At 42.1% G+C, this 27,234-nt stretch overlaps 1 protein-coding gene across 1 annotated transcript in view; it reads left to right on the top strand.

Moving 5' to 3' along the window:
- Positions 1 to 27,234, top strand: part of DOCK2 (dedicator of cytokinesis 2) — a 404,121-nt gene that overhangs the window by 144,256 nt on the left and 232,631 nt on the right. The window contains exon 26 of the mRNA XM_001500101.7: positions 442 to 590. Within this exon, the coding sequence (XP_001500151.1) occupies positions 442 to 590 (149 nt within the window). The remainder of the gene's footprint in view (positions 1 to 441; positions 591 to 27,234) is intronic.

The following is a 27,234-nucleotide window of genomic DNA, read 5'->3' as shown; positions in this document are numbered from 1 at the left end:
TTTTGTAAAAAGGAAACAAAAACAAAATGAAACTACGCGTTTTATACTGATATGTACCTATGTAAAATATGTAAAGAGATCTTGAAGGTTTATCATCACAGTATGATATGTCTTACTTAAGTGAAAGGCCAAATCAAAATGATACTACATATTTCATACTGAAACCTTTTTACATGAATATACATATATACATTTTTATATGTATGTACATATGTATGTATAGAGTAGAATAACTGGGCGCCTCTGAGGAGCAGGGGTTATCAGAGAGACCAGAATTATGAATGATGTTCTAAGGAAATCTTAACCTAATCTTTAATATTTAAACTTTTTACAGGGAGAATATATTCATGAATTATTTATTTAGTGAAAAATTATCTAAAAAAAAAAATAAAGAAAAGAAAATGAGGAAGCTCAAATGCCTCTGAATTGCCTTCTTTCCAGAATGCCGGGACATTCTGCTTCCTGTCATCACCAAAGAACTGAAGGAGCTGTTGGAACAGAAGGATGAGATGCAACACCAGGTCCAGGAGAAAAAGTACTGTGTCGAATTACTCAACAGCATTTTGGAGGTCCTCAGCTGTCAGGACGCGGTGAGTCCTCATGATGATGTAGATGTCCTGGACTCAGACTAGGGCTCAGTTGATTAAGGTCTAAAATATTGATGCTGATGAATAGCAGTTGAAGTCTAAAGATAAAAGTCAATGGCTTGCTCAGCAGGCCTACTTTTCCAGTGACTAACCCTCATTGCTATGAAAGATGGCTTGGGGACTGGAGTTGAGCGTGTGGCATTTTGTCACCATGTTTCTTATTGGACAGGCTTTCTCGGGGTGTAAATATTGGCATATTGTAGACTTCTTAGATGGGCTTGCCCGTTTACTAAAGCCCTGGTTTGCAGGGGCAGGAGGGGGAGTTCCCTATGCCTACATGGCCAACACAACCTCTTTTCTGCTTTCTTAGCTGATTTACTATGCTTTTGTTTTTCTAGTTATCTTCTGCAGTGGCGACAATGGTTAACTCTTCTTGGATGAGCAGATTCTTCAGGCCTCGATTTTAGAGCTAGGGTGAGGAGTGTGGTGGTGGTAGGGAGATGGCTTCAGCAGTGAAGCCAATGTATATTTGGTAGACATCATTCAGTGGTTAGGCAGGGATAGAATGCTGCCAAAGGGCAGAGTCTGCAGAAGATGATAAGGCAGATGGAGTGATGATAACTAGGTAAAGCATGAGAGGCAATGATTACACACAGGCCCTGAATTCTTAAGACTTGGAAGAGGGAGGTAAGGGTTTTTGATTTGACTCAAGTTCCAGTGGCAACCTCACTGTTTGACTAATGTCCTCGAGGTATCTGCCCCTAAATGGGCTGGTTTCAGAGGACTATGTAGACCCATACAACCAATAAAACTTTTCTAAGTATTTGTGTGAGCATTTCCCCCACCCTCTCTCCTCCCTAGAAAATCCTCAGACAAGGGCTGTCTGGATGAACTGACTATGAGTGACTACAGTTAGAAAACTTTGCTGAGCAATATTCCTTTACGGTGTGTCTCCCATAGTCACCATTATTATCAATTTCCTTGTGTGTCTTTCTTTATCTCTTCCCTTCCATTCTAATTAAGCTTCTTCTTATCTCATTGCTAGGTAAATGCAGTAGCTTGCTCCATTCATTCATTCATTCATAAATACGTATGATGCACCAGATATGTGCCAAGCATTGGGGGCACAAGGGCATGGTCTCTTTCTTTAAGAAAATCTTTACAGACATGTAAATAAGCAATTGCAATATAATATAATATAATATAACATAACATAATATAATATAATATAATATATCTGTATGCCAACTACATGTGCTAGAGCTACAAAGAGTTTGAGTGTGTAAGCACTTTTGTTAAGGAAGCCTTCACAAAGGAAGCCAAGCTTCAGCTGGGTCTTCAAGGGTGAATAATTAGTAATCACAGCTGCTACTTGATGCGGGGTCGATGAGCCGAGGAGTCGAAAGAAAGATTTCTTGGACTCTCAAGGTCTGGCAGTGGTGCTCTTTTATTTAGAGAATAGTGCAGAATAGCATGGTGACGGGACCCATGGGCAGTGAAGAGCTGGACCCATTTGCAGTCAGAGCTCCTGCTGCTGCCCTGAGTTGAGGGTTAGGGCTAATTTTATAAGGCATGGGTACGTGACTTATTTTTACTGGAAGAAGAAAAGATGATGTAAAAAGTCATTAAATGATTTCAGTGAAGATGGGGTCTGGTTATTGTGCGGTCATATAACTTTAGATACGAATCTGGTCATATAGATCGGCATGTAGGTGAGGATGCCCTGGGCTTCTCTCCCTGGGGCAGCCCTAATCCATACCATAAAAAAATCCACCGGGTCATATAGTTTGGCATGTAGGCCAGGTCACCTTGGGCTTCTCTAGCTGGGGCAGCTTTAATCCATATCACTACTTATTTGCTGTTTTCTAGGCACTGTACTAAATGCAGTCTGTGCTTTCCATCTGCTCACCCAGATTGGTGCTAAGGATTATTATTCCCATTTAATGGATGAAAAACCTGAAATTCATAGACTTAATGTTCAAGGACAGACAACAAATAAACGGCAGGGTCAAAATTCAAACTCAGGTTGGTTAGACTCCAAAATCTGTGTCATCATGGGCAGTGGGGATACAAAAGCATGGTCTTTTACCTCTCATTTTCTTTTATCCTCACCCTTGTATCTTGGGGAGAGGGAGTGTAATACTCAAAAGCTTGGATACTCAAGATTCACTCTGTGGAGATGTCGTGATGATGGTAGTGTTTTCGTAAGCACATTCACTAGCTGGCTGTTGAACTGGTTCTGGTCTTTGCTATTTGATCTTAAAAAACATTTTAAGGAAGAGTTTGGTCTTACTCTCTCTTATGTCGGAGGGACATGAGGGTTGACCCATCATTTCTCCAGCAACATTCTAAAGAATGTTGCCTCTTCTTGTTGAAAAGAATTTACAATGTTTCTTATACTTCGGTAATGCTCAGATCCCATTTCATGGGGAAAATTCCTGGATCCTTGGGACTATGCCAGTGGATCCCACCATAAGTGAGGAACACACTTATAATGAGCTAATTGCCAATTTCCTGATTTGAGTAGAATGGCCGCAGTTCACAGTTCTTTTGTTAAGCAGTGATGCTGAGGCTCTGCTCACCCCATGGTAGCGGCCACCTAGATGTCTAACCTAGTAAGTCATCATCACTTTGCACACTGGGTAATACCAGACACTGGTGAAAAGACACTCCTGTCCCTCACACCCTGGGCACTTGGGACTTCAAAGCCAAGAAGTGAGTGGGAGGCTCTGAGCTCCCCTTAGGGGATTGCGGCATCTGGACTCGAGGTGTGTGGGAGGTGTGAGGTCATTCTTTACTGTCTCTGAGTGCATTGCTTCCATAACAAATTCTGACTGTGGGGACTAGCCCACCCCTTTCCCAGGGTGAGCAACTGTCTGTGCTGGGTGAATTATTAAATACTATTATCATTGGGTTTGTACAAGATCCTGATGCTTTTGGTGAGCCTCACATCTAACCTCTCCAGCTCATGAAGATGGAAATCTCTCCTCAAGCTTTATCTTCAGCTAAGGAGATTCATTCAGGAGCCATTATTACTTTGAGCTAACCTGATAATCAGAAGTCGCAAAGTGTCTGATCTAAATCTCTCTTGTTCCAGCACACAGTGGTTCTCAACTCTGGCTGCACATTTCCATCACCTGAGGAGCTTTTCAACAGCAGCGATGCCTAGGCTCTAGCTATTCTGAATAGTCTTAGCTATTTTGATTTAACTGGTCTGGAGTTGGTGGGGCATCCCAATGATAAGTTCACCAGGTCATGAGAACAGACAGCCAGGGTGGAGGACCACAGCTCTAGTGAAGAAGGTCTTAAACTTGAGCAAGCATCCAAGTGACCTAGAGGAGTTATTAAAACAGGTTCCTGATCATTAAGGAGGATGGGACCTGATCATTTATTTTTCTAACAAGTTCCCAGATGATGTGGATGCTGATGGTCCAGGGACTGCACTTTAAGAACCACTACTCTAATGCGACCTAATTTTTTTCATCTTCAGTATTCACTGGCCGTGGAAGAACAGCTGGGCTCATCCTCAGTCCTTTACCTTCTTAATTAAAGAGCACTTTCCAGTCTGTAAAACCTAGCATCTTCCAATATGGCATTTAATAAACCATAAAATGGCAACTTCAAATACATTCATTTGTACTCATAAATTCATTGTCATGCACTCTGGAGACGTGGCCTGTGCCAAGGTCTGACTTTGAAAATCCAGACCATCAGATGTGCTGTTTGGTTTCTACAGGCACCATCTTCTCAAAATTGGAAATTTGGAAGAAAAATAAGAAAGGCTCCCAGGGTAAATGTTCTGGATTTTTCTTTTGGTCGTTTGGGTCCTCTCTGCTGATAACAGCATAGCCATCCATTTTTTACCGGCACTTTGTCGGCACCATGGAGCAGTCCATCTCCCTACTCTGAGCACAGACTATGTCTACCTGCCCAAGCCATTGCCCAGGGCAAAACTATGTGTGGAAATTTAGCAATTATAGTGCAAGATGCCAAGCTTCCTTTTGGGGGGAGAATTGTGTTTTGGGGGATGGGAAAGAATGTTTGTCTTCAATAGCCTGTCATTGTTTGGGTAATTACAGCTTAGCACAGCAGGCATGGCTAAAGGAAGCTGTGTTTTCTTGTTATTACCTTATTCATTGTAACTCTGGGTGGTATGTGATTCAGGGGGAGATGTCCGCCTTAGCCTGGATGTTGATGTTTTTTTAATGATGGTGTTGCTTGAGTTGCACTTAGCATATGAAAGAGACAGGCTCAGGTGAAGGAGGAAAGGCTGACTCCTACTTCTCTTAACTCCTTTTCTCCCCCTAACCCAGCAAGTTTAGTTGTCAACTCTGGTTAGGGTTACTTTGAAAGGAGGTTTCACACTGGCTTCGTTCTGTGCCTTGCTGGCTGCTGAGCAACTGATAAAATTTAATTTTGCACCCGACCCAGAGGGAGTTGGTTTTCCTCCCTCTTAAAAAGGGTTTTCATTTTTATGTTTCATTCCTCTAACAGAAAGAAGAGTCATCGTTTTGTACCCTGCTTAGCAATCTCAAAGTGGGTAAAGATGACTCCTAATTCTGAAGAGGAGGTGGCATTTGTTGTATCTGCATCGTGGAGGTAGAGAATGCACAGAATCAGCTTTTTTTTTTTTTAACCCTTGAGCCCATTGACTAAACCCAGGGGAGTTTTACCAAGGCACTCTTTAATCATGAAAGGTTTGGGATTTCTGATATTTTTATTCACCATCTTGGACACTGGCAGGGAAGGATTTTGCTCATACATTTTCTCTTACCCAGAGTGTCCTCAGTTCCCACTCTATCTATGCAAGTAAAATCCTAAACTCCTTTTAGGTTCAGCTCAGATAATACTTCTTTTCTGAAGTCTTCTCAAGTCCATGCCCTCTTCCTCTCTCTGCCAACCCCTAGACAGAATTGAAGGCTTCCTTCTGTGTTTTCATTGCTGTGTATGTAGACTGATATGACAGCACTACTTGCTTTGTGTCTCTCTTTCCTGTGTGTGTCCCCTGCCGGGCTTTGAGCACAGAGGCACAGAGAACAAGCCTTACTCCCCTGACTTCACAGAGCTTACACTTTCAGCCTGGCCTCTTGCCACTCCCACCTTTACTCTCCATCCTCCTGCTCTGCTCGAATTCTTTCCATCCTTCAATTGTGCTGCACTGCATTCTTTCACTTCTCAGCTGCTGTGTGTGCTGTTTGCACTGCCGGAATGCATCGCCTCCACTCTTTGCCTAGCTAACCCTACCTAACGTTTAGAAGTCAGGCGAAATGTCCCTCTCCCCAGGAAAGCTTCTCTAACCCTCTTCCCCACCCCTCTCTTGTGGTCCTGGGAGCAGCTTGTGTCCACTGGCTGTCTTGTAGCACCCATGTTGTCATCCTCTGTGGACTTGTCTGCCTGCGGAAGCGGGAGTGCTGGGAGGACAGAGATCAACCTTACAGCAGCTCTACCTGCCCCTTGCCCACCTGACACCGTGCCTGGCTCATGAAGCTATCTGTTGAAGGAGTGAATAAATGAGTGAATGTGACTTGTGCGGATCAATGGCAGGGACTGATTTCTCCCTTGAGTTTTCTGCTCTGAGTGCTAAGAGGGTATTCTCCTTCCTCTTTTTGCCTGCCTTGGATGTCAGGGGCAGGGGTTGAATTAATCACACTCAGTTTATGATGCATTACTCTCATTGGTCTGTGCAAGTCTTCCCTTTGTGTGTGTGTCCGTATTTCTTACCTTTTGTCCCCATCTCTCACTCCCATTCTCCTACCTCCCCCTTTACTAGGGGTGATTTGTCTAACGTGTAGAATATATATGTGTGATTTGGGGTGCATGCATTTTTTAACACACACACACACACACACACTTATACTCATGCCCCTCCCTTGAAGAGTGTTAGCATCTGCAGCTCTATTAGGGTTCTGATAGGTATGGCAGGGACTGCAGCACGCACAGAGGGCGGTCTAGACTAGAGGGCATCTTGGTCCAGCACTGCCCCTGAAACAAGCAGACCCTGCCGTCAGTGCTTGGGTGTCTTCTTCTGAAGTGCATTCCCCCTGAGGTCTGAGCTCTCTGATGATCCCAGGCAGCCTGCCTGATGCAGCGTCGAGGAGAGCCTGCTGCTGCCTCTTTGCATTGCCGTTTAATTCCCAGGAATCAATACCACCGTGCAATGGCAGCAGGGTTTTCTTCTAACCTATCTGCTCCCTTGTATTTCAAATAAAAGGCAGGGAGATGAGACTTGCAGAAATTCGTTTGTCTGTGGTGCATTCCAAGCAGAGAGCAGTTAATTAAGCCCCCAAATTAAAGTTGAAATAGAGGAGAATCCTGTACCTTCTGCTGTGTCCAAGGCCATTTTCTTTCTACCCGTTGCTCTTCCTCTGCTTCCATGGTGTTAAATGTGCCCTTCCTAGGCCCACGGAATGTCATTACGATGTCATGGCTGGTGACATACAGTACACTTTCTTTCCCAGCACACTTTAGCTACAAAGTGCTTTCTCATACATCACAATTGTTTCTTTCTGGCCACCACATAGCAAGGTAGGTTTTATTATCCCCATTTTACCTGTGAGGAAGCCAAGCCTCAGAGAGAGGCTAGGAGACATTCCTAACTAAGGTGAGAGAGTTAGTGAACGGCAGAGCCTGGAGGGAACCACCTCATCTCACTCCAAAGTCACAACCTCGCACACACCACCACGTTGCCTTTACCACTTCACATTTGCACCTTACCCTTTAAGGGCACTTTCACCAGCATCATTTTCCTGGAGGAGGTAAGAGCACATGTAGTGTAATGTGAATCTCTGTAATCTTTCATGTAATCTCTCTGTAAAATGGGGATGCTATTTCCCCAGGGGTGTCAGGATTAACTCTGTGAAAACATGCAGCATTGTACCTGGCATATAATTCATACTCAGTACATGTGGCTTTCCTTCTTCCCTCACTGTCCGTCTTCCCTCCTGTGCTCCTTCCACTGTCCCAGGCTGCTTCTAAAACCTCCCTGTAATTCTTGGGTTTTTTTATTGGCACCTGAGCTAACATATCTTGCCAATCTTTTTTTCCCTTCTTTTTCTTCTCCCCAAATCTCCCCAGTACATAGTTGTATATTCTAGTTGCAGGTCCTTCTAGTTGTGGCATGTGAGACACTGCCTCAGCATGGCCTGATGAGTGGTTCTAGGTCCAGGCCCAGGATCCGAACCAGTGAAACCCCAGGCCGCCAAAGCAGAGTGCGCCAAGTTAACCACTCGGCCGTGAGGCTGGCCCCTCCCTGTAGTTCTTTTAAGAACAGTAAAGGGCCAAGTGGCCTCCTGGCAAAACCTGGGGAGGATTATGTACCCCAATAGCACTGAAGGCAGCCCTCAAGCCAGCCCTGGTGGCAGCCAGATGCTTTGCAGCCCTTATAGTCTCCATGGGAGGCTGGCCAAGAAATAGCAGATGCTGCTGCTGGAGCAAAGCCATCCCCTGCAGGGCATCTGGACCACATAAGGGTTCCTGGAGGGACTGGAGAGAAGTGTCATTCTGCCTTTTCAGGGGCTCCTTTGGGTTGTTCCAAAACTTAGGGGCTCATGATAACCACTGTATGGGGTGGTGTGCTGAGCTGGCTCACAACAGCTCATGAGAACCAAGTGTTAAATTTTTAGGAATTATATGAGTTAGATGTTAAATAAGTGCCATTATTAAAAATTTATATAAATATCTATAATTAAATAAACTATATTAAAATCAAAGGTAAGAGATACTCAAAATGAATCACTTCCTAATTATCTTACTACTTTATTCTTATCTGTGCGTTTGAGGTTATTTGCATCTATAGTGTCTGTATGGTGGAAATACTATTTAATGCTCTGCTGCCGCCCATCTCTCCCCAACTCTGTGTTCAGTGATGTATTGGTAGCTTGAAATCAACCATGAAGGGAGTACTCAGACTAAGAATTGGCAAACACCGTATATCCAGGCTTTTATTTTTCCCTTCCTGGAGAGTCAATTGATAAATATTTGCCAACATACCACTGCCTGGGACTCAGAGGAATTGCCAAAAACAAGAAAAACCCAAAAGCCCAGTGGAGCTGCCTGTGCACGTCTCTTCTCCCAGCGGCCCTGGATCTGTTGCTGTCTAAAGGTTCTCATGAGACTGGCCAAAAAGAGGATACTCCAAGGATGTCGTGATTTTAAGACAAAGTAAACACCCAACCTAGAGCAGAGATATAGAAATATGTTTCATTTCCCATGACAATTCTTATTGATTGGCAATGGCTTCTTTCCTAGTAGCACTGAGAATTTTGAGGACTTTTGTAGGTCAGTGAGAAAGAGAGCCTGATTCCTGCATAGCTAAGGGGTGGGGATGATCACTCAGGTGCCATGGATTTGGTACGCCTAAACTAGATGTCTAATGCACACAGCTCTGGGAAAGGCATGTTTCACAGGGAGATTGTTATCTTTCACCTCAGTAGATTTTGGCCTTAAATAGGTTTAAAGACTGTTATAAGTTCATTTTTGATTTGGCAAACTCCACCATAATCATTGCTACAAGGAAGAACAATCAATGGATACTAAAAGTGATGGGCAAAAAGTGTGATGAGAAACAGGGTATTTGCATAGTCTCGAAGTATCTTCCCAAAGTATCCACTTATTAATGACAAGGAAAGATAGGAACTTTATAGTGGAGAAACCTGACAGTCATCACCTTAACTAAGTGATGAAAGGGAGCACAACCAGGAAGGACACACAGAGCATTGTGTGCCACCTGAGAAGATGTGCTGAGAAGGACACAACACCGCTTATATGGGAAATCTCACCCAAAATGCACAACCTCAATATAAAAATGAGAACGCATTTGACAAACCACAATTGAGGGATATTCTACAAAATAACAAGCTAGTACTCTTCAAAAGTTAAGGTCTTGAAAGACGAGGAAAGTCAAAGGCACTGTCACAGATTGGAGGGCACATAGGAAACATGACAACTAAATTCAAAGTGGGATCCTGAATTGGACCATGGGCCAGAAAATGGACATTAGAAGGAAAACTGACAAAATTAGAATAAGGTCTGTAGTTTAGTTAATAGTGCTGGACCAGCGTGAACTTCCTGATTTGTTAATTGCGCCCTGGTTATGTCAACATTAAGACGTCAGCATTAAGGGAAGATGGATGAAGGTGCGTAGGAACTTTCTGTAGTATTTTTGCAGCTTTTCTGCAGGTCTAACATTATTTCAAAATAAAAAAATTGAAGTTTATTTTTGAAGTATTTAAATGATGATCGCTCACTTACAAAGAATGCATTTTGAGAAGGAGTTCCCCAAAGTACACCTGTTCCAGCATGAAGGGAAGCTGATAGATAAGGTGTTTTCTCTGCTTTATCAGTTAAAACAACAAAATCCACAGACTAGTTTTACTAGATGATTCCACCCTATTAACTGCCCCAACCTGTCAGGAGGCGAATGTATCTTCCAAACAAATGAGCAATTAGGTAATTGCTTGACTAAACCAACATTAGTGAGCACCAACCCAGGACTAGACTGTGGAGATGGGGAACGTTGAGGAGTGTAAAAGCCTGTCCTGGTCCCAAGGACCTCACAGGCTGCAGCATTTCCCTCGGGCTATTTGACAGTCTTGTCTATGGTGTGGGGCTTGAATGTCACCTGGTCTTTGCCTGGTAGGCTTGGAAAGTGGGTTGGAAAGTTTTGGCATAACTTACCAGATAGTCTTTGGCTCATTTATTCTCAGGAGATCCACCTGGAAAATTAGAAAACAGCTTTCATTGACAGTTGACTAGAACTCCTCCCAATAAAATTAATAATCCAACACATTCTGTTCCATTAGCACTAGCTAGAAATCCTTCTTGAGGTGTTCTTCAATATTCCTTTATCTGCCATGACCACAGTTCAGAGGAGTTTGCCTACAGCCAAATCCATGATGGCCTCTCTGCGCTCACTCCCTCCCATCCTCTATCCCACACTTGCCTTGACTGCCTCTCAAGGCCGGGACAAGGGTGAGGCAAGTGAGGCACTTGCCTGGGGCTGGGTGCAAAGGGTAAGGGGGCACCAAAATTTCAGTAATCAGGAAAAATAATATATCAATGCAATATATTTTTTAAAAGTCAATATTTTGATATTTTGTTCATCATGGATTTTTTTGTATTAATTTTTATTTTAAAAAACATGGCATTACATACTGTGGCAGGTGACCCACATACAAAGTAGAGGACGATGGGCATGGATGTTAGCTCAGGGCCAGTCTTCCTCAGCAAAAAGAGGAGGATTGGAGGCATATGTTAGCTCAAGGCTAATCTTCCTCAAAAAGAAATTTAAAAAAACAACCCCCCCACAAAAAGACCATGGTATTAAATTTGATTTGTCTGTATTACTGAGTGTTTTGACATCCCTTAAATTGTTCCCCCTGGGCAAGTGCCTCACAAATTGCCTTATTGTCCTGTTTGTCCTGGCTTTGTGTAGCACCTTTTATCAATATTGGCTGCCTGCAATAACAGGGTTGGGCTCTTACCCATGAATGAGCAAGCGTGGTAGCTTGCAGGAGTGGAGAAGATAACTTTCCCTTCACCCTGCAAGACTTTGGAAAGGCTGTGGGAGATTTCTGTCTGCTGGGGACACTTGCATAAAAGCACCGAGTTGAGGGGCCAGCCCTGTGGCATGGTGGTTAAGTCCAGTGCCCTCTGCTTTGGTGGCCATGAGTTGTGAGTTCAGATCCTGGAAGTGGACCTAAACCACTCATCGAGCCATGCTGTGGTGATGACCCACGTACAAAATAGAGGAAGACTGGCACAGATGTTAGCTCAGAGCTAATCTTCCTCAAGCAAAAATGGGGAAGATTGGCAACAGATGTTAAAGCAGAGTGAATCTTCCTCACCAAAAAAACAAAAACAAAAACAAAAAAAGCACAGAGTTGAAAAGAACAGCCATTTATACTAAACCTTCACAGGTCCAGCCACTTGTTTTCCGAAAAGCATTTCTTGCATAATGTTTGAATTAAATCTCTCCTTCACAGTCAGGAGGCGTGAGTTAAAAGCCTGCTCCGCAGCAGAAAAATATAGCTGCCTTTGGTCCAGGTTACTGTTACTGAGGGAACTATAACTTCGATTTGCTCCACTGGTGTAAATGTTAAATCCTTAAGTGAAACATGTTAAGTGAAGAAGGAAGTGCTCTGTTTTTTGAAGATGCTTTTGATCCACAGCTCTGTCTATAGTGTCCCATTTGTCATATACAGTCTGGGGGCTGCGACCAGTGAGCACACCAGAGACGTTTCCAGAAAACAATACAAGAGTTCTAGAATGGACATTTTCTCAGGGAGATTTTAGATAACATTAGTCTTAGAGATAAACACAATTGATTTAGCAGCCCAGATGAGAAAAGAAAAGGTTTAATTTCAGCACAGTTTCCACAGTTTCTCCAAGCAACATAGCATTGCTAAAGTCATCTGTCGATTTATTATCTTCTCTTCTACCTGGAATTCAAACTCAGCTTAGCTTTTCTCTCCAACCACATTTCCTACTGTTTTCAGTTGGCATTCTGCATTCTAGGGAAACCAGCCTCTGACTCTCCCACCAAGCCTTCATGCTCTTTCCTCTTTCTTTGTCATTTACATGTTTCTTCCATCTGGAAGGCATTCTTTTTCTTCCTTCTGCCTGTCCTGAGGGCCTCCACTTGGTGATTCACAGCCTGAATCTAGCCCACGGATACATTTTGTTTGGCTTGCCGAAGTATTTAATAAAAGCCGCAATCCCACCACTTCCTATTGTTTTCTAGATGACTAGATTCTCATGTTTGTCATCTGCCTCACCATGTGAATTGTGACTCCTGAGAGCTAAACCTTGCCTTTCCTAATGGGCCCAACCCTTTCTCCCCTTCCATTAAGAACTATCCCAGCTTCTTTTTGCCCTGTCTTAGTCACTTTCTCTGCTGCATTCTGACAACTTTTGGCTTTATCATAGAGTGTAGCACTTAATTGTGCACAGTTTTACATTTGTTCTTGTCATATTAGACCTGTCTGGCATATGTTGAAACAGGATTAACACTTTTTTGGTTATCTCTTTTTTCAACTAAGGAAACTTCTTTCCATCTCACAGCTCACTAAACATTAACTGAGCACCTAGTTTGGGAGGCACCATCCTGGGCATCGCAGATGCAAAGTGGTTAAGGCAAATCCCCCTCACTCAGAACCACCTCTGAGATTTTAGTTCCCAGTATTCCCCAACTCTGGTCCTTGGCCTCAACGGTCTATTCATTTTTCAGAGCATACCTTGTCCTCTGCCTTTCTCCATGGTTAGCCCTCCTCCCGCTACCACTGTGAGCTTCCTCTGAATATCCACATCCTAGCTGTCTTTTGAAGCCTGGGTTGATTCCTCTTATCTCTGACCCGCCCAGCCCATTCTACAGACATGTGTCCCCTCTAGTCTCCTGGAATTTTGACATAGCCTATTGTTACCGAATCAGGTTCGTTTTTGCCCGCCGCCCAGAAGGCCAAACACTGAGCTGACGAGATTGCAGCAGAGAGAGAGTTTACTTACAAGGCAGCCATATGAGGAAGAGAGAGCATGAGCCTCAAATTCGCTTCCCCGAAAATAGAGACTCAGGGATATTTATGGGATGGGGGCAAGGTGGTCTGAAATGTGGAGAGAGGTGATTGGAGGTGAGGAGAGGTGAGATAATTGATGATCTGGGCAAGCATAGTTATACTTCATGCCTCTTCATAGGACCCAAATTCACAAAATGGTGGCATTAGCATGATCTGAGTGTGGAGTTTTTAGCCTCTTGACCTCAAAAGGTCACCTATCGGACATTTCTACAGGCCCCATTGATGAGTTGGTGGTCTCAGCCATCCTGAAGTGGACAGGGAGTCCTAATCCCTGAAAAACAGCTCACACACCCATTACCTGGTGACCCAGGTTCGAGGGAGATGTTATCTATAGGAGCCTAGTGGGAGTCAGATAGTGTATTGCCTAAGCAGCACAGTTAACAATGGGTGGGCTAAACAGCTAAAAGCTATAATCAGTAATTGCAGAAAGGAAAAAAGCTTTAGTACCTAGATATTGAATCATTAATGGCTGTTTGCCGGTTTCACTATCACTTACTGGGAGCGCTCTTATGTGTGTGTCCTAGACCTGGCTTACAGACTCTCCAAGGATAGGACTAATCTAGTCTTGTATTTCTCCTACATTTCTACACTGCCTGGGCATCGTGCCGAATTCTGGGCAGATACTCAATAATTAATCTTTGTGGTTTGATTGATTCCCCCATCTTCAATTAGTCTACTTTCTAGAAAGATATGCTGACACTAATTTTATTTTTTATACTCAGCAGAACCTAATGATAAAGGTAAATCTGCCGCTTTTGCATTAGAACATCACATAAAAAGCAGGTACCGACTTTGAGTATTGTTGTGCTCCTGAAGTTGTTTGTACAACAGTTTGGAATTCAGCGTGCATTTTCCCATGGAAATAATGCAGAAGACTAATGGTGGCCAAATTCCCAGGCCAGCCTGTATGAGCATATTTAGCCCAGAGTGTAACTGAACTCTGGGACAGAAAGCAGAGGCTCACATTTCCTTGTCTTCAGTGCATGAATAGTTTACAGATGTCGTACATACCGCATCTTACCTGACACTCATCCCACTTTGCTCACCCTTAAACTGTCTTCTCTTCTAGACAATAGGCCCTCATAGATGCAAGGACTGTCTCTGTCTTGTTCACTGCCATATCCTAACACAGCACCTGGCACAGATTGGGCAGCCAAAAAATATCTGTTGATTTTCATTGACTTAAGTTCTAGTTGAAAGATTATAAACTTTGGAGACATAGAGACATAGATTCAAATCCCACTTCACTACTAACTAGCTGTGTGATCTTGGGGAAGTTAAGTGGCCTCTCTGAGCCTCAGCTTACCTCTCCCTAATATTTTGTTAGTCATCATTACCATGACTATGAGCTTGTGATTGATACCTAATATATGTTTCTTCTTTCCTTCCCTCTTGCCCCAATGTAATCCCTCAAAAAGTATTTGATTAATTAAATAATGATGTCTGCTTTTCGTGCTCTATTGGTTGAGGTGGTGGTAACAGGGACAGTGATGTTTGGGATCAGAGCCTTTCAGCAGCTTTTGAGAACATGTGAGTTCTATTTCTAGCTCTGGTTCTGACAGTCTGTGTGCTATGAGGCAGGTCACTCAAACACAGCTGCAAAAGAGTGATGATGGATGTCAGTTATTTTCAAGCTTTTCCACCTAAGTATCACTAACTTCAGGTGAGTGAATATAAACTCTCAGTGTTCTGGGGGTTGAATTTATTGGAATTCAGTCTTGTGTTTTACTTTAATTATTCATGCACACTTTATATTCTAATTCTAATTCATGATAGATCTATGTTTTAAAAATATTAACGTTATTCATGAGTCACACAGTAATGAATGCCTGCTCTAAGTCAAACACTGTATAAAGTAGCTTATAATCAGAAATCAATTAATTTTTACCACAATCAACAGAGTACGCCATTATCATGCCCACACCAATGCCCACTTATGAGCAAACTCAGGCTTACAGAAATTTAAAGAAATATGCTCAGGCTACACAGCAAGTTAGCAGCAGAGCCAGAATTCCATCTGTCTAAATCTAAACCATTCTCCTACACTCCTCAAAGGCTACATACAGAGACATCTCTTAACCATGAAATATGTTAATAAAAATGCTTATGTCATGTCAACTGGAAAAAGCAGAACACAAATTGTCTGCACGCTGCATAGAAGTTTTGCATGCATGAGGACATGAAGTCATCGTAGAAGGATGAGAAGTTAAATGTGTGGGAAGGCTGGACTTATGGCTATATTATGTCATTTTTGTTTCTGGTAGTGTTAGTACAATAAATAATGAATATTTTTAAAGAATACTCTGCATAATTTAGAGGTGTAATCTGAAGGAAGAAAGAGATAGCTGATTTTGTTAGACATTGTAATTTATCCTATACTTTTTTATGAGGGATCAGAAATGTAAAAATGCAGGCAAAGCTGGTATTTTTTGTCACTCTGTGGCTTGACAAGCATCACTGTGGCAGTGGGTAGGTAACAAAGGGCAGATATGCCTCAAAGAACCTCATAGAGAGGCCCTGGAAATCTGATGAGTTTGAAAGCAACCTCTGTGGCAAGTGGAGTATTTTTTCCTGTGAAGAGAGCCTGTCTTTAGGGAACAAAAGCAATGCCTTCATATCTGGGGGCAAGGAATGACATGATTGTGGGAAGGTTGGCGAGGAGTAGTTATAATCTTCCAAAATACTCCCAGAAGACTAATTATTTATCTGCTTGAAATCTATTCTGGAAGACAGGTTACAATACCACATCCTCTTGGTTATAGGGAAAAAGGTGAAAGAAGAAGAGAAGGAAATGGTGCATGTAAGAAAAAGAAGGAAAGAAATTGTCAGCATGTTTGCTTTTGAGGAATAAACAACTTAGCACATGTATTATTTTGCATCACACTGTGAATTGACAAGATGTAAAGTAAATTTAGGCAATATCATTCTGCCCTCCATTCACCCTTCCATCCATCTTTCCAACCATCCATCCATGCACTGACACATTTATTTAACATATTTATACATGTAATTATTGCTTACTCTGTGTTAAGCAGGTGCTACACTTTGGACATTCAAAATTGGAAGATGTGGTTCCCCAGTTCCAAGAAGTATGAATGAGGTTTTGTGGGAACTCAAAAAGAAGACCAATGAACCCTGCCAGTGGTGAGGTGGGAGTTTAGAGTGATTGAATCAGAAAAGTCTTTTCAAAAGTGGTGATTGAACTGAGTTATTTGACTGCTGAGTAGGAGACTGGCAGGTGACCAGGGGATAAGGGCATCTCAGACATAAGCAAAAACGTGCTCTTAAAGGCATTCAGGTTGATCTCTGTGAGAAGGACAAGTTGACCAAGACTGGCTGGCTTAGGACCTGGGAGAAACAAAACTCCACCAGACCCAAAGGACTGAACTCCTTCAAGGAGCTGCCCACAGTCCAAGGCTAAGGTGCGGTGAGCTCTGCTTCATGAAGACATTGTGATTGTGGGAAGATTATAATCAGAATTCTAGAGAGCATGGAGGAATCTAAGACTCAGTGTGAGTGGAGCAAGACTTGACATAGACCAAAGGAAAGGGTTAGTAGGAAGAATATATAAGGATTAATTATGTGTTATTAGACTATACCCTTATTGGAGAAAAGCACTCTTATTATAAAGCCTACTTATTATAGCAAAGGATGTATCAGGTGCACATTTCTCCTAGCTATTTCTAACAGTAGCTCTCTCAAGACATCTTCCTAGATTCCCCTAGATTGGGTTATTTGTTTCTTTTCTGAACTTCCTCAGCACTCCGTGATAACACTGTTATGGTCTTTTTCTTGCTGTATGGTTCTTCCCTAGTTACACACTGCCAGCAGACTATGACCTCCTAAAAGCAGGGACTTGCTCTCTCTGTCCCTGAATTCCCAGCACTCAGGACAGAACATGGCACCTAGTGAGTCAGTGGTACTCAACCCTGGCTGCATGTAAGAATTATGTGGAGAGCTTTCAAAAAATAACAATGTCCATACCTTAACCCCAGAGATTTAGAATTAATCTGGGGTAGAAACTGGGCATGAATACATTTATATATTTAGGATGTCCCTAGATTATTCTAAAAGTGCAGCCATGGTTATGAACTACTGAAGTAGCTGCTCAAAAATGTGTTTGGAGATATTGAATTACAATGAATGCTATCCTGGCCATCTTATTTTTGGTAGGGCAGGGGGTTTGGGAGAAGCAGCAACCTGATGTTTGGGCAGCTTCCCAAGGCTCTAGATTCACCCCAGACTTAGGAACACTGGGAGCAGAAGACTACTTCTATGCTACACACTCTTAATGCACTTCCAAGAATAAACACATGGATTTGGTTCAAGATGAATTGGTTATACTAACCAACTAGGTTTGGTTCTCACTGGCTGAGATTACAAAAGAGCTGAGTAGAAGAAAGCCCTTCCTGTTTTCAGCTAGGCAGGGAAGGATCAGAGCCATGGATTAAAAGTGGGGACACTGAGTATGTTATGGAGGCTGGGAAATAAGGTAGCTATATATTTTTCACCCAGAAAAGCCACTAGAAACCATAGATAAATTAGAAAATTTGGAATAAATCAAAAAAATAAACTGTCTTTCCCTCTCCCAAATTTATTGTAGGTGTGTAGGTTGGTCAGAGAGAGAGAGTTGAGGATGTGTGTGGAGCACACAACCTAAATTTTCCAAAAAGAGTTGAGTAGAGATGAGAGTAAGTATTAGGCATGTGACAGAACTTTAAAAATATGTTGAAATCATCATTACAACTACAGAACAGTGAGGAGAAATCACAAATGCTTTATCAACATTAAAGCAGAGACACATACAAACACTGTAGGGGTTAGAATTGAGAGAGAGAGAGGGAAGACTCCACACTTCTCAAGATGAGGAGAAACACCCTTGTTCTGGAGGCAGTGATTTTATCAGCACCATGGAGAGGGGCACACATTCTCTATTGCTTGTTCTTTGTTGAGATGAGTTTCTGGGGAGAGTTTTAATTGTATCCAATCTGAACCGAAAAAACAACAGTAATGTCTATTTACCCACACACAAAGATCAGAGGATACACATTCATTCCTCAGATTTATTGCTGTTTTCTGGCCAATTCTCTTGCATTTAAGACGGGCCCACTTCCTCCATCCTTTCCTGGAAAAAGAAATGAGGTTCAAAAGTAAGATTTTAAAGCCTCCTGTTGGTGGTAACTTTTCTAAAGTTTCTGGTATAATCATTCCCTAAGCCAACTTGTTAGTGAGAGGGCTCTGAATTCTTGCTGAGGCTCAGGATACTGAGATGTTTCATGAGAACTGTCTCTGAACTTAGTTTTGTGCCTGCCTGACTTGGGAGGAATTTGTGGGAAAAGAGTCCATTAAAAAAAATTTGAAAAGAGGACAATAGGGTTTTGGAGACCCTGCTGAGGAAACTAGATCAATCACAGCTGAATGAGCTGTCTCTGGAGGATGGCTGGATGATTAGGGGTATTTTCACTATGGGAAGGTAGGTAGGAAATTGTGTATGTTTTTTGATTCTTCTCTTCCTTTGTCTAAGAACCGCTTGGTGATTTGTGTGGGGTCAAGCTGTGTTACCAGTACAGTTGAGGAAGCCCATGCCAAAAACCTTCCAAATTCTCCATTCTAATTCCATGCCCTCATCTAAGAATCTCTCCTTACTCTCTACAACAGTTATCTGACACCTCATATTAGCTTTTATAATTAATTAATTAAATGAAATCTACATCCCCTTAATAAAAATATGGTGATTAGTTGTTGTGTGTCCAGTATTTGTGCTAGGTGTTGAACCTAAAATAATGACACAGATCTAATCCGTATCCTCAGGGAACTCACATATGATTCACAATCTATGTGTTCAACAGTGAAAGGGGATCAGCTAGGAGTGGATATATTATGACTTTTACCTCAGAGGAGCTTATAGTCTAATATTTTAATGCTGTCATTCAGGGCTGCATTTTAACAGGAGAGAATTAGTCTTAAGTCAAAGAATGGCATTCTATCCGTGGGACTCAAAATACCAACAAAGAGTTGGAGATGTATTTGGGAAACCATCCGGGGTGGAGGAGAATCATGCTGATCCCTGCAGGCACCTTCTCTGCCTGTGGTGGATGCCATCCTGGGATTGGGGGCGATGGCTGGTAATGAGGCAGAGGCATAAAGCAGAAGGAAACAGGAGAAACACTAGACAGCCAGAGGAGGGGGAGAGAAAGGAGGGCAGAAATGGAGGGAGGAGGAAGCTCATTGGGCAGTCGGGGCCTGGACGGATGGAATCCATATTTGACTGGCTTTCTGGGTAAATAGTAGCAAAGTTTTTCACCACCATTTCTTAACATATGCCCATGGATGCACGTTTTAAAATATATTGTCTCCAGGGGCTAGCCCCATGGCCGAGTGGTTAAGTTCGCGCGCTCCGCTGCAGGCGGCCCAGTGTTTCGTTGGTTCGAATCCTGGGCGCGGACATGGCACTGCTCATCAGACCACGCTGAGGCAGCGTCCCACATGCCACAACTAGAAGAACCCACAACGAAGAATATACAACTATGTACCGGGGGGCTTTGGGGAGAAAAAGGAAATAATAAAATCTTATAAAAAAAATAAAAATAAAAAAAATATATTGTCTCCAAAACAAGCAGCATGTGTTAAACATTAGGTAATTTATTTACTCATTTAAAAAGGTAATAATATATAAGCACCATTTTGAATTTTCTGACCAGCAGAGTTAAACAGGGGGCCTACTTGGAGTTTATCTTGCTCTTCTTCAAACAGGTAATCTTGACATTGTGATTAGCCCATGTGTAATACTGAAGATGAATGAGTGTACAATTTGTGTTAACTTTTTGAGAATATTCCAAATAGTTCACAGATCTGCATTTCTACAGTGGAAACCTTAACAGAGCCCATTGCTATGGGGCCATTTGGATATTTATCATGCTTGTTACATTTGGATAGTATAAACAATATAAAATTGATATAAATAGCTGTGTGCGGAATGCATGAGCCTTATAACCAAGAAGACATGGATTCAAATCCAGCTCCATTACCTACAGTTCTGGTACTTTGGACAAGTTACATAAACCTCTGAATTTCCTCATTTGTAACATGAGGAGAACCAGTGTAGCAGATTGATAAGGTTATTCTGTGAATTAAATGAGATGTTCATATAAAGCACTTATTATAGCATCTGGCATATATTAAGTGCTCAATAAATATTGAATGGTAATACTGATTAGAATGGATCTTATTTTACATCTTAAAATATGGTAATACTTATCTTCAGGGTTTTTGTCAAGATGCAGTGAGACAATAAATACAAAGCACACAGCCCGTTGCCTGGCACACAGGGAGAATTCAACAAATGTTGGTTGTGTTCTTTATCCATTTCTCCCTTTACAATCCCCCTAGATGGCTCCTGTTTCAAGGAAAAAAAGCACAAAAGTAGAGCATCTCCGAGATGCATCTTCATAAGTGGCTCCAACCGGTCTCCATTCATCAGTATTTAGATGTTAGACTTAGAGACCTTGGGAGGTTTAATTTTTTCTGCTCTAGGCTGCAGGTGGCAGGTTCCAGTGCATTTTAATAGAAGCCCACATAAAGCAACTTACAGGATCTGAATAAAAGCAACATTTCTCTCTAAACACAACAGGATTTTTTGTTACCAGAGGTGTTCATTTTGTTATGTTTTTTCTTCATTACTTTAAGTAGATTTTTTTTCACCTGCCAGGAAATGGACGTTAAAAGCATTTGATAAAAGGAATGAAATATTTCACAGTTGTGCCTTTTAAAAAAGTCTTAACCCATATTACTTTGTCGTGCTCCTCTGTCAGTTCAGTAATGTTGGCAACAGCACTTCAGGGTGTGAGCCCCGAGGTCCCATGGCCGCCCCAGCTTGGGGTGGGAGCTCTCAGGGAGGGAGGCGACCTCACCCCTAAACACAGGGCTCCTGCAGCACGCCGCAGTCTGCAGCGTGTCCACTCCGTCCCCTGAGAATGTGATTCCTTGGTGTGTAGACTGGCTTCCATTTTCTTCCAATTGGGAAATAGTTTTATTCTCTTTATTATCATACATGATTATTGTGAAAATATCCAACAAATCATAGCAAGTAAAATTATCCCTGTAACCTCACGTGTCTCCGTCTTCCCCCTTCTTAGGGATACCGTTGTTGATGTTTTGACATACACTTTTCCAGACTTTTTGGACATAGAAAAATATTTTTAAAACACATAAATGGGCTTATATTGTACATGGTGCTCCATAGTCTCCTTTTACTTAATGTATTAAGGATATCATTCCAGATCAAGACATATCTGCCTCATCCTACTCCATTGTGTGGATAATCCTTCATTTATATAATAGCGTCCCTGATTTGGGACATTTATCTTGCTTGCTACATTTGGATATTATAAACAATGCAATATGCTATAGACAGCTGTGCACACAAATGGTTGCCTTATTATTTACTTTGGACAAATTTGCAGAACGATTTATCATCTACAAAGTGCTGCCAAATCCATTTATTTCTGTGATCCTGAAAGATGCAGGCGGTGGCCGTTATAAGCCTGGACTCTGGAGTCACACAGGCTTGGGTTGGAACTTGGATCAGCACTTAACACGGTGTGTGACCACAGCCAGAGCCTCAGTTTCCTTGTGTGTAAATCTTGGATAATAGAAATATTTCCTTCATTTCATAGGCACTTGCAAGATTCCTTAAATTAAGGTATACGCAATACTTAGAAGGGTACATAACATGTAGCAAAAGCTCAAAAAATATTCTCTGTCAATATTGAAACTAGCTACAGATTCTCAAAACAATTCTGACACTGTGGGTGCCATTATGCCCAGCATAATTCAGATGAAGAAACTGACACTCTGAGAGTCAGACTCGTCAACATAGGGAAGGAGTATAGTTAGTGGAACCTCCATAATCTCCATGCAAGGAGAGACTCTGTATTTTCCTAATACTGAAAAACATTGCCAGAGAGGTTGTGGAGGGCCTGAAACTACCTCCGCCTCCTAGCACTAGCACCACACTCGGTATCATGGAAAGAGCACAGAACTAGATGGAATCGAGCTTGGTTCAGGCTTGGCCACCTATGAGTGGATAATGCCTGGGCAGTCACTAAATTTCTCTGATCCTCATATTTCACATCTGGGGCTTCAATGGAGTTTTTAAAAAATTAAATGAGATTGTAGATGTCAAGTCTGTATGTAGTTCCTGGCATGTGGTGTGACCTCAAGACTTGTTAGGTAACAGCAGTGTCAGTGAGACCCACATCTTTTCCTTTTTATTATATCCTTCTGCCACCGACTCAAACTCTCTCCCTCTAGAGAAGGCTAATCCACAGTGCAGAGACCCTCATGACCACAAGAGGGCATTGCCCAAGTCCTACCTGGGAAACGGGGGAGTCTTAGTGGACGAGAGAAGCAGAGATGACGGGGTGCAGCAAAGCCCCCTGCCTGAGTCAGCTGACCCCCGACTCCCTCTTCTCTGAGTCCCAGGCTGCCTGTCTCTTGCTTCATGCAATGAGCTCTCCAGTCTTTCACGACAGAAACCATTTCAAATAGGAGGAAAGAAGACAGATGGGGCTGGACCTAGAACTTGTGGGAAAATTCCATTAACTTGAGGGGCGGAAGAAAGAAAGAGGATGACTCAACTGTTGCTATCTTTTGAAAGTTAGGATATTTTCTTTCTAGGTGAGTGTTTGTGGTGCCTTCGACATGAGAAAGAAGTTGAAAGACCTCTCATATAGGAACACAGAACAGAGAAAAATAGTGGCCCTAGATTGCAGCTGTTTTCATGGTCAGAATATAGATTATTTCTCTTTTGTTAAACCAAAAAAACGGTCTTTGGATTTAACTCTGTAGCTGTGACCTTGTGATCTTCATCCTAATACTGAAAAAGCATAAAGACAAAGCAGGCAGATGAGTGGGATCCTCCTTGGCATGAACACAAGGACCAAGGCTGCCTGCACGCTGGAGTGGAGGAGCTGTCGGCCAGCATTGCTCAGCAGAACTGGTTTCTCCTTCTAGCTCTGATGACACAACCTGTCTCACATCACTGATCACATGACCTTGTGCAAACCCCCTTCTCAACGCTGAAGTGTTTCTTTCTTTAAAAGTAAGGATTGCATTAGAACTCTTTTTAAAACCTCAGCCATTTGCATAAGAATCACATTTTTGTTATTTAACATTATCACGTATACTTTTAATGTTTCTAATTGAATTAGCTCACATTTCAACATGAAAATTTAGAGTGGAAATCACTATAAAGATGATAGAGGAAATATAGTCACATACTTTGCTCCTTCTTGAAAACCTGGTGAAAAAAGGTAAAGGTAGTCTTTGAAAAGGAAAGTAGAAATGATATGGAAAAGTAGTAAATGATTTAGCAGACCCAGGGACAGTGATTCATAAGCCAGCAGTGGGGAAAGCTGAAAACTCATCTAATCTAAAGCAAAGATTCCCCCTAAGTTTCAGGAAATGGTGGTACCACGTGCCCCTCGAGGTGGGGGTGAAGGAGAGGAGCTCAAATAGGGAGGATCAGTTGCAAATCTGTTTAAGAAGCAGCCTGACTCCCTGAAGCTGGGTCTCTGGGGGTTTGTTCTATAAAGAGGATGAAACAGAGGGCATCTGGTGTAGGACAACCAGGCATGATTGAGGGCGGTGATATCATACTCAAACAAGGTTTCAATCAACGTAGGCATCCTGGAACCTGGAGCCTCCAGCACTTTCCTTCCACTCAGCTCCTGGAATGCTAGCAGCCAGGCCTTAACCCTTCAGGCAACAGTTGAGAGAGTTCTTGTCCGTGGAATCTGACCTGGCCAAGAAGAAAGACTTGTTTATGTTTGTACTTGAGCCTGTCCAACCAACTGCCCCAACCAGACCACCCTGCAGTGAAGCTCTCAGACCACAAACTCTACTTGCGTGCTCAGAGTTGGCAACCAGCCTTGAATCACCCACACTGATGTGTGAACATGCCACCACCCACCACGGGTTACAGAGAATTAAGGAGAAACCCTGACATAAAAGAGAGTGCAAAATGCAAACAGAAGAGAAGCACCTTCCAGGAGAGAGAGACTCTGCAAGGCAGAGCAAACTTGAAAAACAGGCAGAGAATTCTGAAAATAGGAGGAGAGGCAATCATAAATCAGGAAAAAGAATAAGAAACAGACATTCAGAGAACTGAAAGGAATCTCTGATTTTTTTCCAGATTGCTTTTCTCCTTTTGGGGAATGAAAAGTTGTATAAGAAATGAGAATTCATCATAATTTACAACTTGGACCAGAATGACATTTACATAGTCAAAATATTTTGAATACTAAATATTGATGAAAACAAAATTACACTATAACTGTATGGAAAGAAGGAGAAATGGGAAGGATGCTGGTACCTAATGGGGCAGGGGAAGGAAGGAGAATAAAACCCTTGTCTTTTATGGTGGAGGGTTAATAGATAATACCAGAGAGTGAAAACAATATGTTTAAACAAGGAGTAATGCTTGCATATTATTGGTAACCTGGTCATAAATACCAAAATAACAATTATATCAGCTAAAAGAAGTTCCTCTTTTAGGGGAGCCTGAGGGACTGCTATTTTTGTGGTGGTGGTTTTGTTTTTTTAACGAACCTTGGAGAATGGTTTTATATTATATACATTGATAACTTTGATAAAAATAAGCAAAATTTTCTATCACCACCATTAAGTAGTCAGCATCACTTGTGTAAAAGTAGAATTCTCAAATGGTTAAAAATATCATCCTGCGTGATTAGATAGTAGTGAGCACATATCAAAGTTTTATTTAATAAACCAGGGAAAAAGCTGAGTAACGAAAGAGCTGATTCAAAAGGATTTAGGATTCTTGATTTTTTCTGGGAGAAGAGTTGCTTATATAAGATTGTCCTTAGATACAAGATGAACCTTTTTACAGATTGATAGAGCTATAACCTTTAGCAAACCAGCAAACAAACATCACGTTTTGTCATTTTTCTACACATTAACCTTTAACTTTATGGGGCCGTAATACGGTTTCTAATCAGCTGTGGATAGTTAATTAGAGTCATGTTTCCCGAGAGAGGAAGAGGCGCCCCCTGCCCCCAAGTTAGGCTTATCAGAGATACTCTGTTAAGAAATCATGCAGTTCTTATTTTGCTCTATTTCCAAGTTTTGGATCTTTTCCCTGAACACTTGCCATAAATATAACTTTAAAAATAAACACAATAAAAATGAAGCAAGGCTATTAAGTTCTAACAAGATGCTGTTGTGTACCGTCTGTTTTAATCTGAGGACTTCCCTCTGTTAAAAAAGGAGTTTTGCATGAACTAGAGGGATGTTAAAGACGTATTGGCACCAAAGGGAGACCTTTCCACTTGGTGTCCTCAGAGGGTTGACAGAAAAATGGAAAAAGGGGACGCCTTTCACAGAATTTAATTCAATGTTATGAAATGCTGTGTATGTATTATTACTTAAAATTATTTCATATATGGTATGCTCTGTTATTATTCTGGAAATACTGCGGGAGATTAGTGATTCTGAATTGCGTTCTGCAAAGTCCTGGGGCTGGCATGGGGCCCAGGCTGAGCCAAGAAGACAAGGTGCCTGCCCGCAGCTCTCCTTCCACTATGTTATGTGTTGGGCTCATGCATGAGATTTCATTTCAAGAAAGGATCTAAGTTCCTTCCAGATATCACAGCCCATAATTATTAAAATAAAAAAAAATCACTACAATGTGCAGTGTGTTTAGGCTGGATGGATTAATTTCTTTGCCAGAGCCATAATAGGAAGACTGACTTTGTCATTTCAATGACAAGCCACCATTTAGTTCGAGCCCGGAAGACATTTTCCTAGAGGTCCCCTCCACTCGCCTGGCACTGGAGCAATTAACAGGGGGTGATTTGTGGCTGCATTTTTACTGCTTAGCAGAGGTTTATCATCTTGAAAGTCTTCTATTTGCATAAGTGCTATACATTCTTTGGGTGACATTTCGATATTGTCCAGAGTTTAGATTATGCATTGCCTTGCACTGTACTTTCTGCTACGTGCTGGGAATCTGCAAGCCGGCCAGGATGCTGCTGCAGACCAAGGGGGGTATAAGTTGCAGCCACCACTTACTGAGGGCTTACCATGTGCCTTACTTAGTGAGGCTTTACCTGCATTACCTTATTTCTTCCTCAAACCAGGATGTGGAGGTTTCTATTGTTTGCCACCTTTTATAAATAAAGAAACTGTATTTCAGGGAGGAAAAGTGATTTGCCCAAGGTCACCCAGTTCAAATTAGCAGAACTGAGATTCAAACTCAAGTCCGTCTGATCCCAAAACATTCTGCTACACACCATCCCACACTGGGAGCTTTCAGGATGAAAAGAATTGAATTTGACAGTTTTCCACTTCTAAATACCAAACTTCCTGAGCAGTCTAATTGCTGCTCTTTGGACAAAGAAGAAATGGCTATTTAAAAGAAGCGAGGGGCGGGAGGTCAAGAGAAAAGGGGTTTTATTATCTCTGTTGGTAAAGGAAGAGATGTAATCCTGGAGAAGAAATAACATCAAATGGAAACCATTACATACATTTGCAGTGGGCTTAGGTTGATGAAATTTCAAAGGAATGCAGGGAAGATAAGGGAGTAATGAATATAGAGCACTTAAGATTTTCTAAAAGGGAAAGAAAAGATCAGAAGTCACTGAAGGCAGTTAGAAGTTGGCTCAATTGAGGGCAGGGTCTGTCCATCTTGACAGATGGAAAGAGGCCGATGGGGCCCCAAAGTAGCAACCAGAGATCTGTGTTTGTGTTCCAGTCTGCCTGGGTGCGTCTGGACAAGGAGCCAGACTGCTTGCTGAGTTTGAATCCTTTTTCCCTGACTTTCTAGCTGGGTGACCCTGGACAAGTTACTTGACCTCTCTGGGCTTCAGTTTCCTCATCTGAATAATGGAGATCACAGTATTGTCCGTCTTGCAGTGAGATGAGGTAAAGTAGTTAGCAGGGTGCCAGGCTTTCAGTAAGCACTCAAAATGTGTTAGCTATTGTTGTTATTATCATGAGCATCACATTCACATAACACAAGAAATAGGAGATTGTAAGTCAGTAAAAAGGCTTGAAGA

This window comes from Equus caballus, chromosome 14 (assembly GCF_041296265.1).
Source record: "Equus caballus isolate H_3958 breed thoroughbred chromosome 14, TB-T2T, whole genome shotgun sequence".
In the NCBI taxonomy this organism is placed as follows: Eukaryota; Metazoa; Chordata; class Mammalia; order Perissodactyla; family Equidae; genus Equus; species Equus caballus.
Note: the sequence above shows the minus strand (reverse complement) of the source record. Positions and strands in the feature narration are given on the sequence as shown.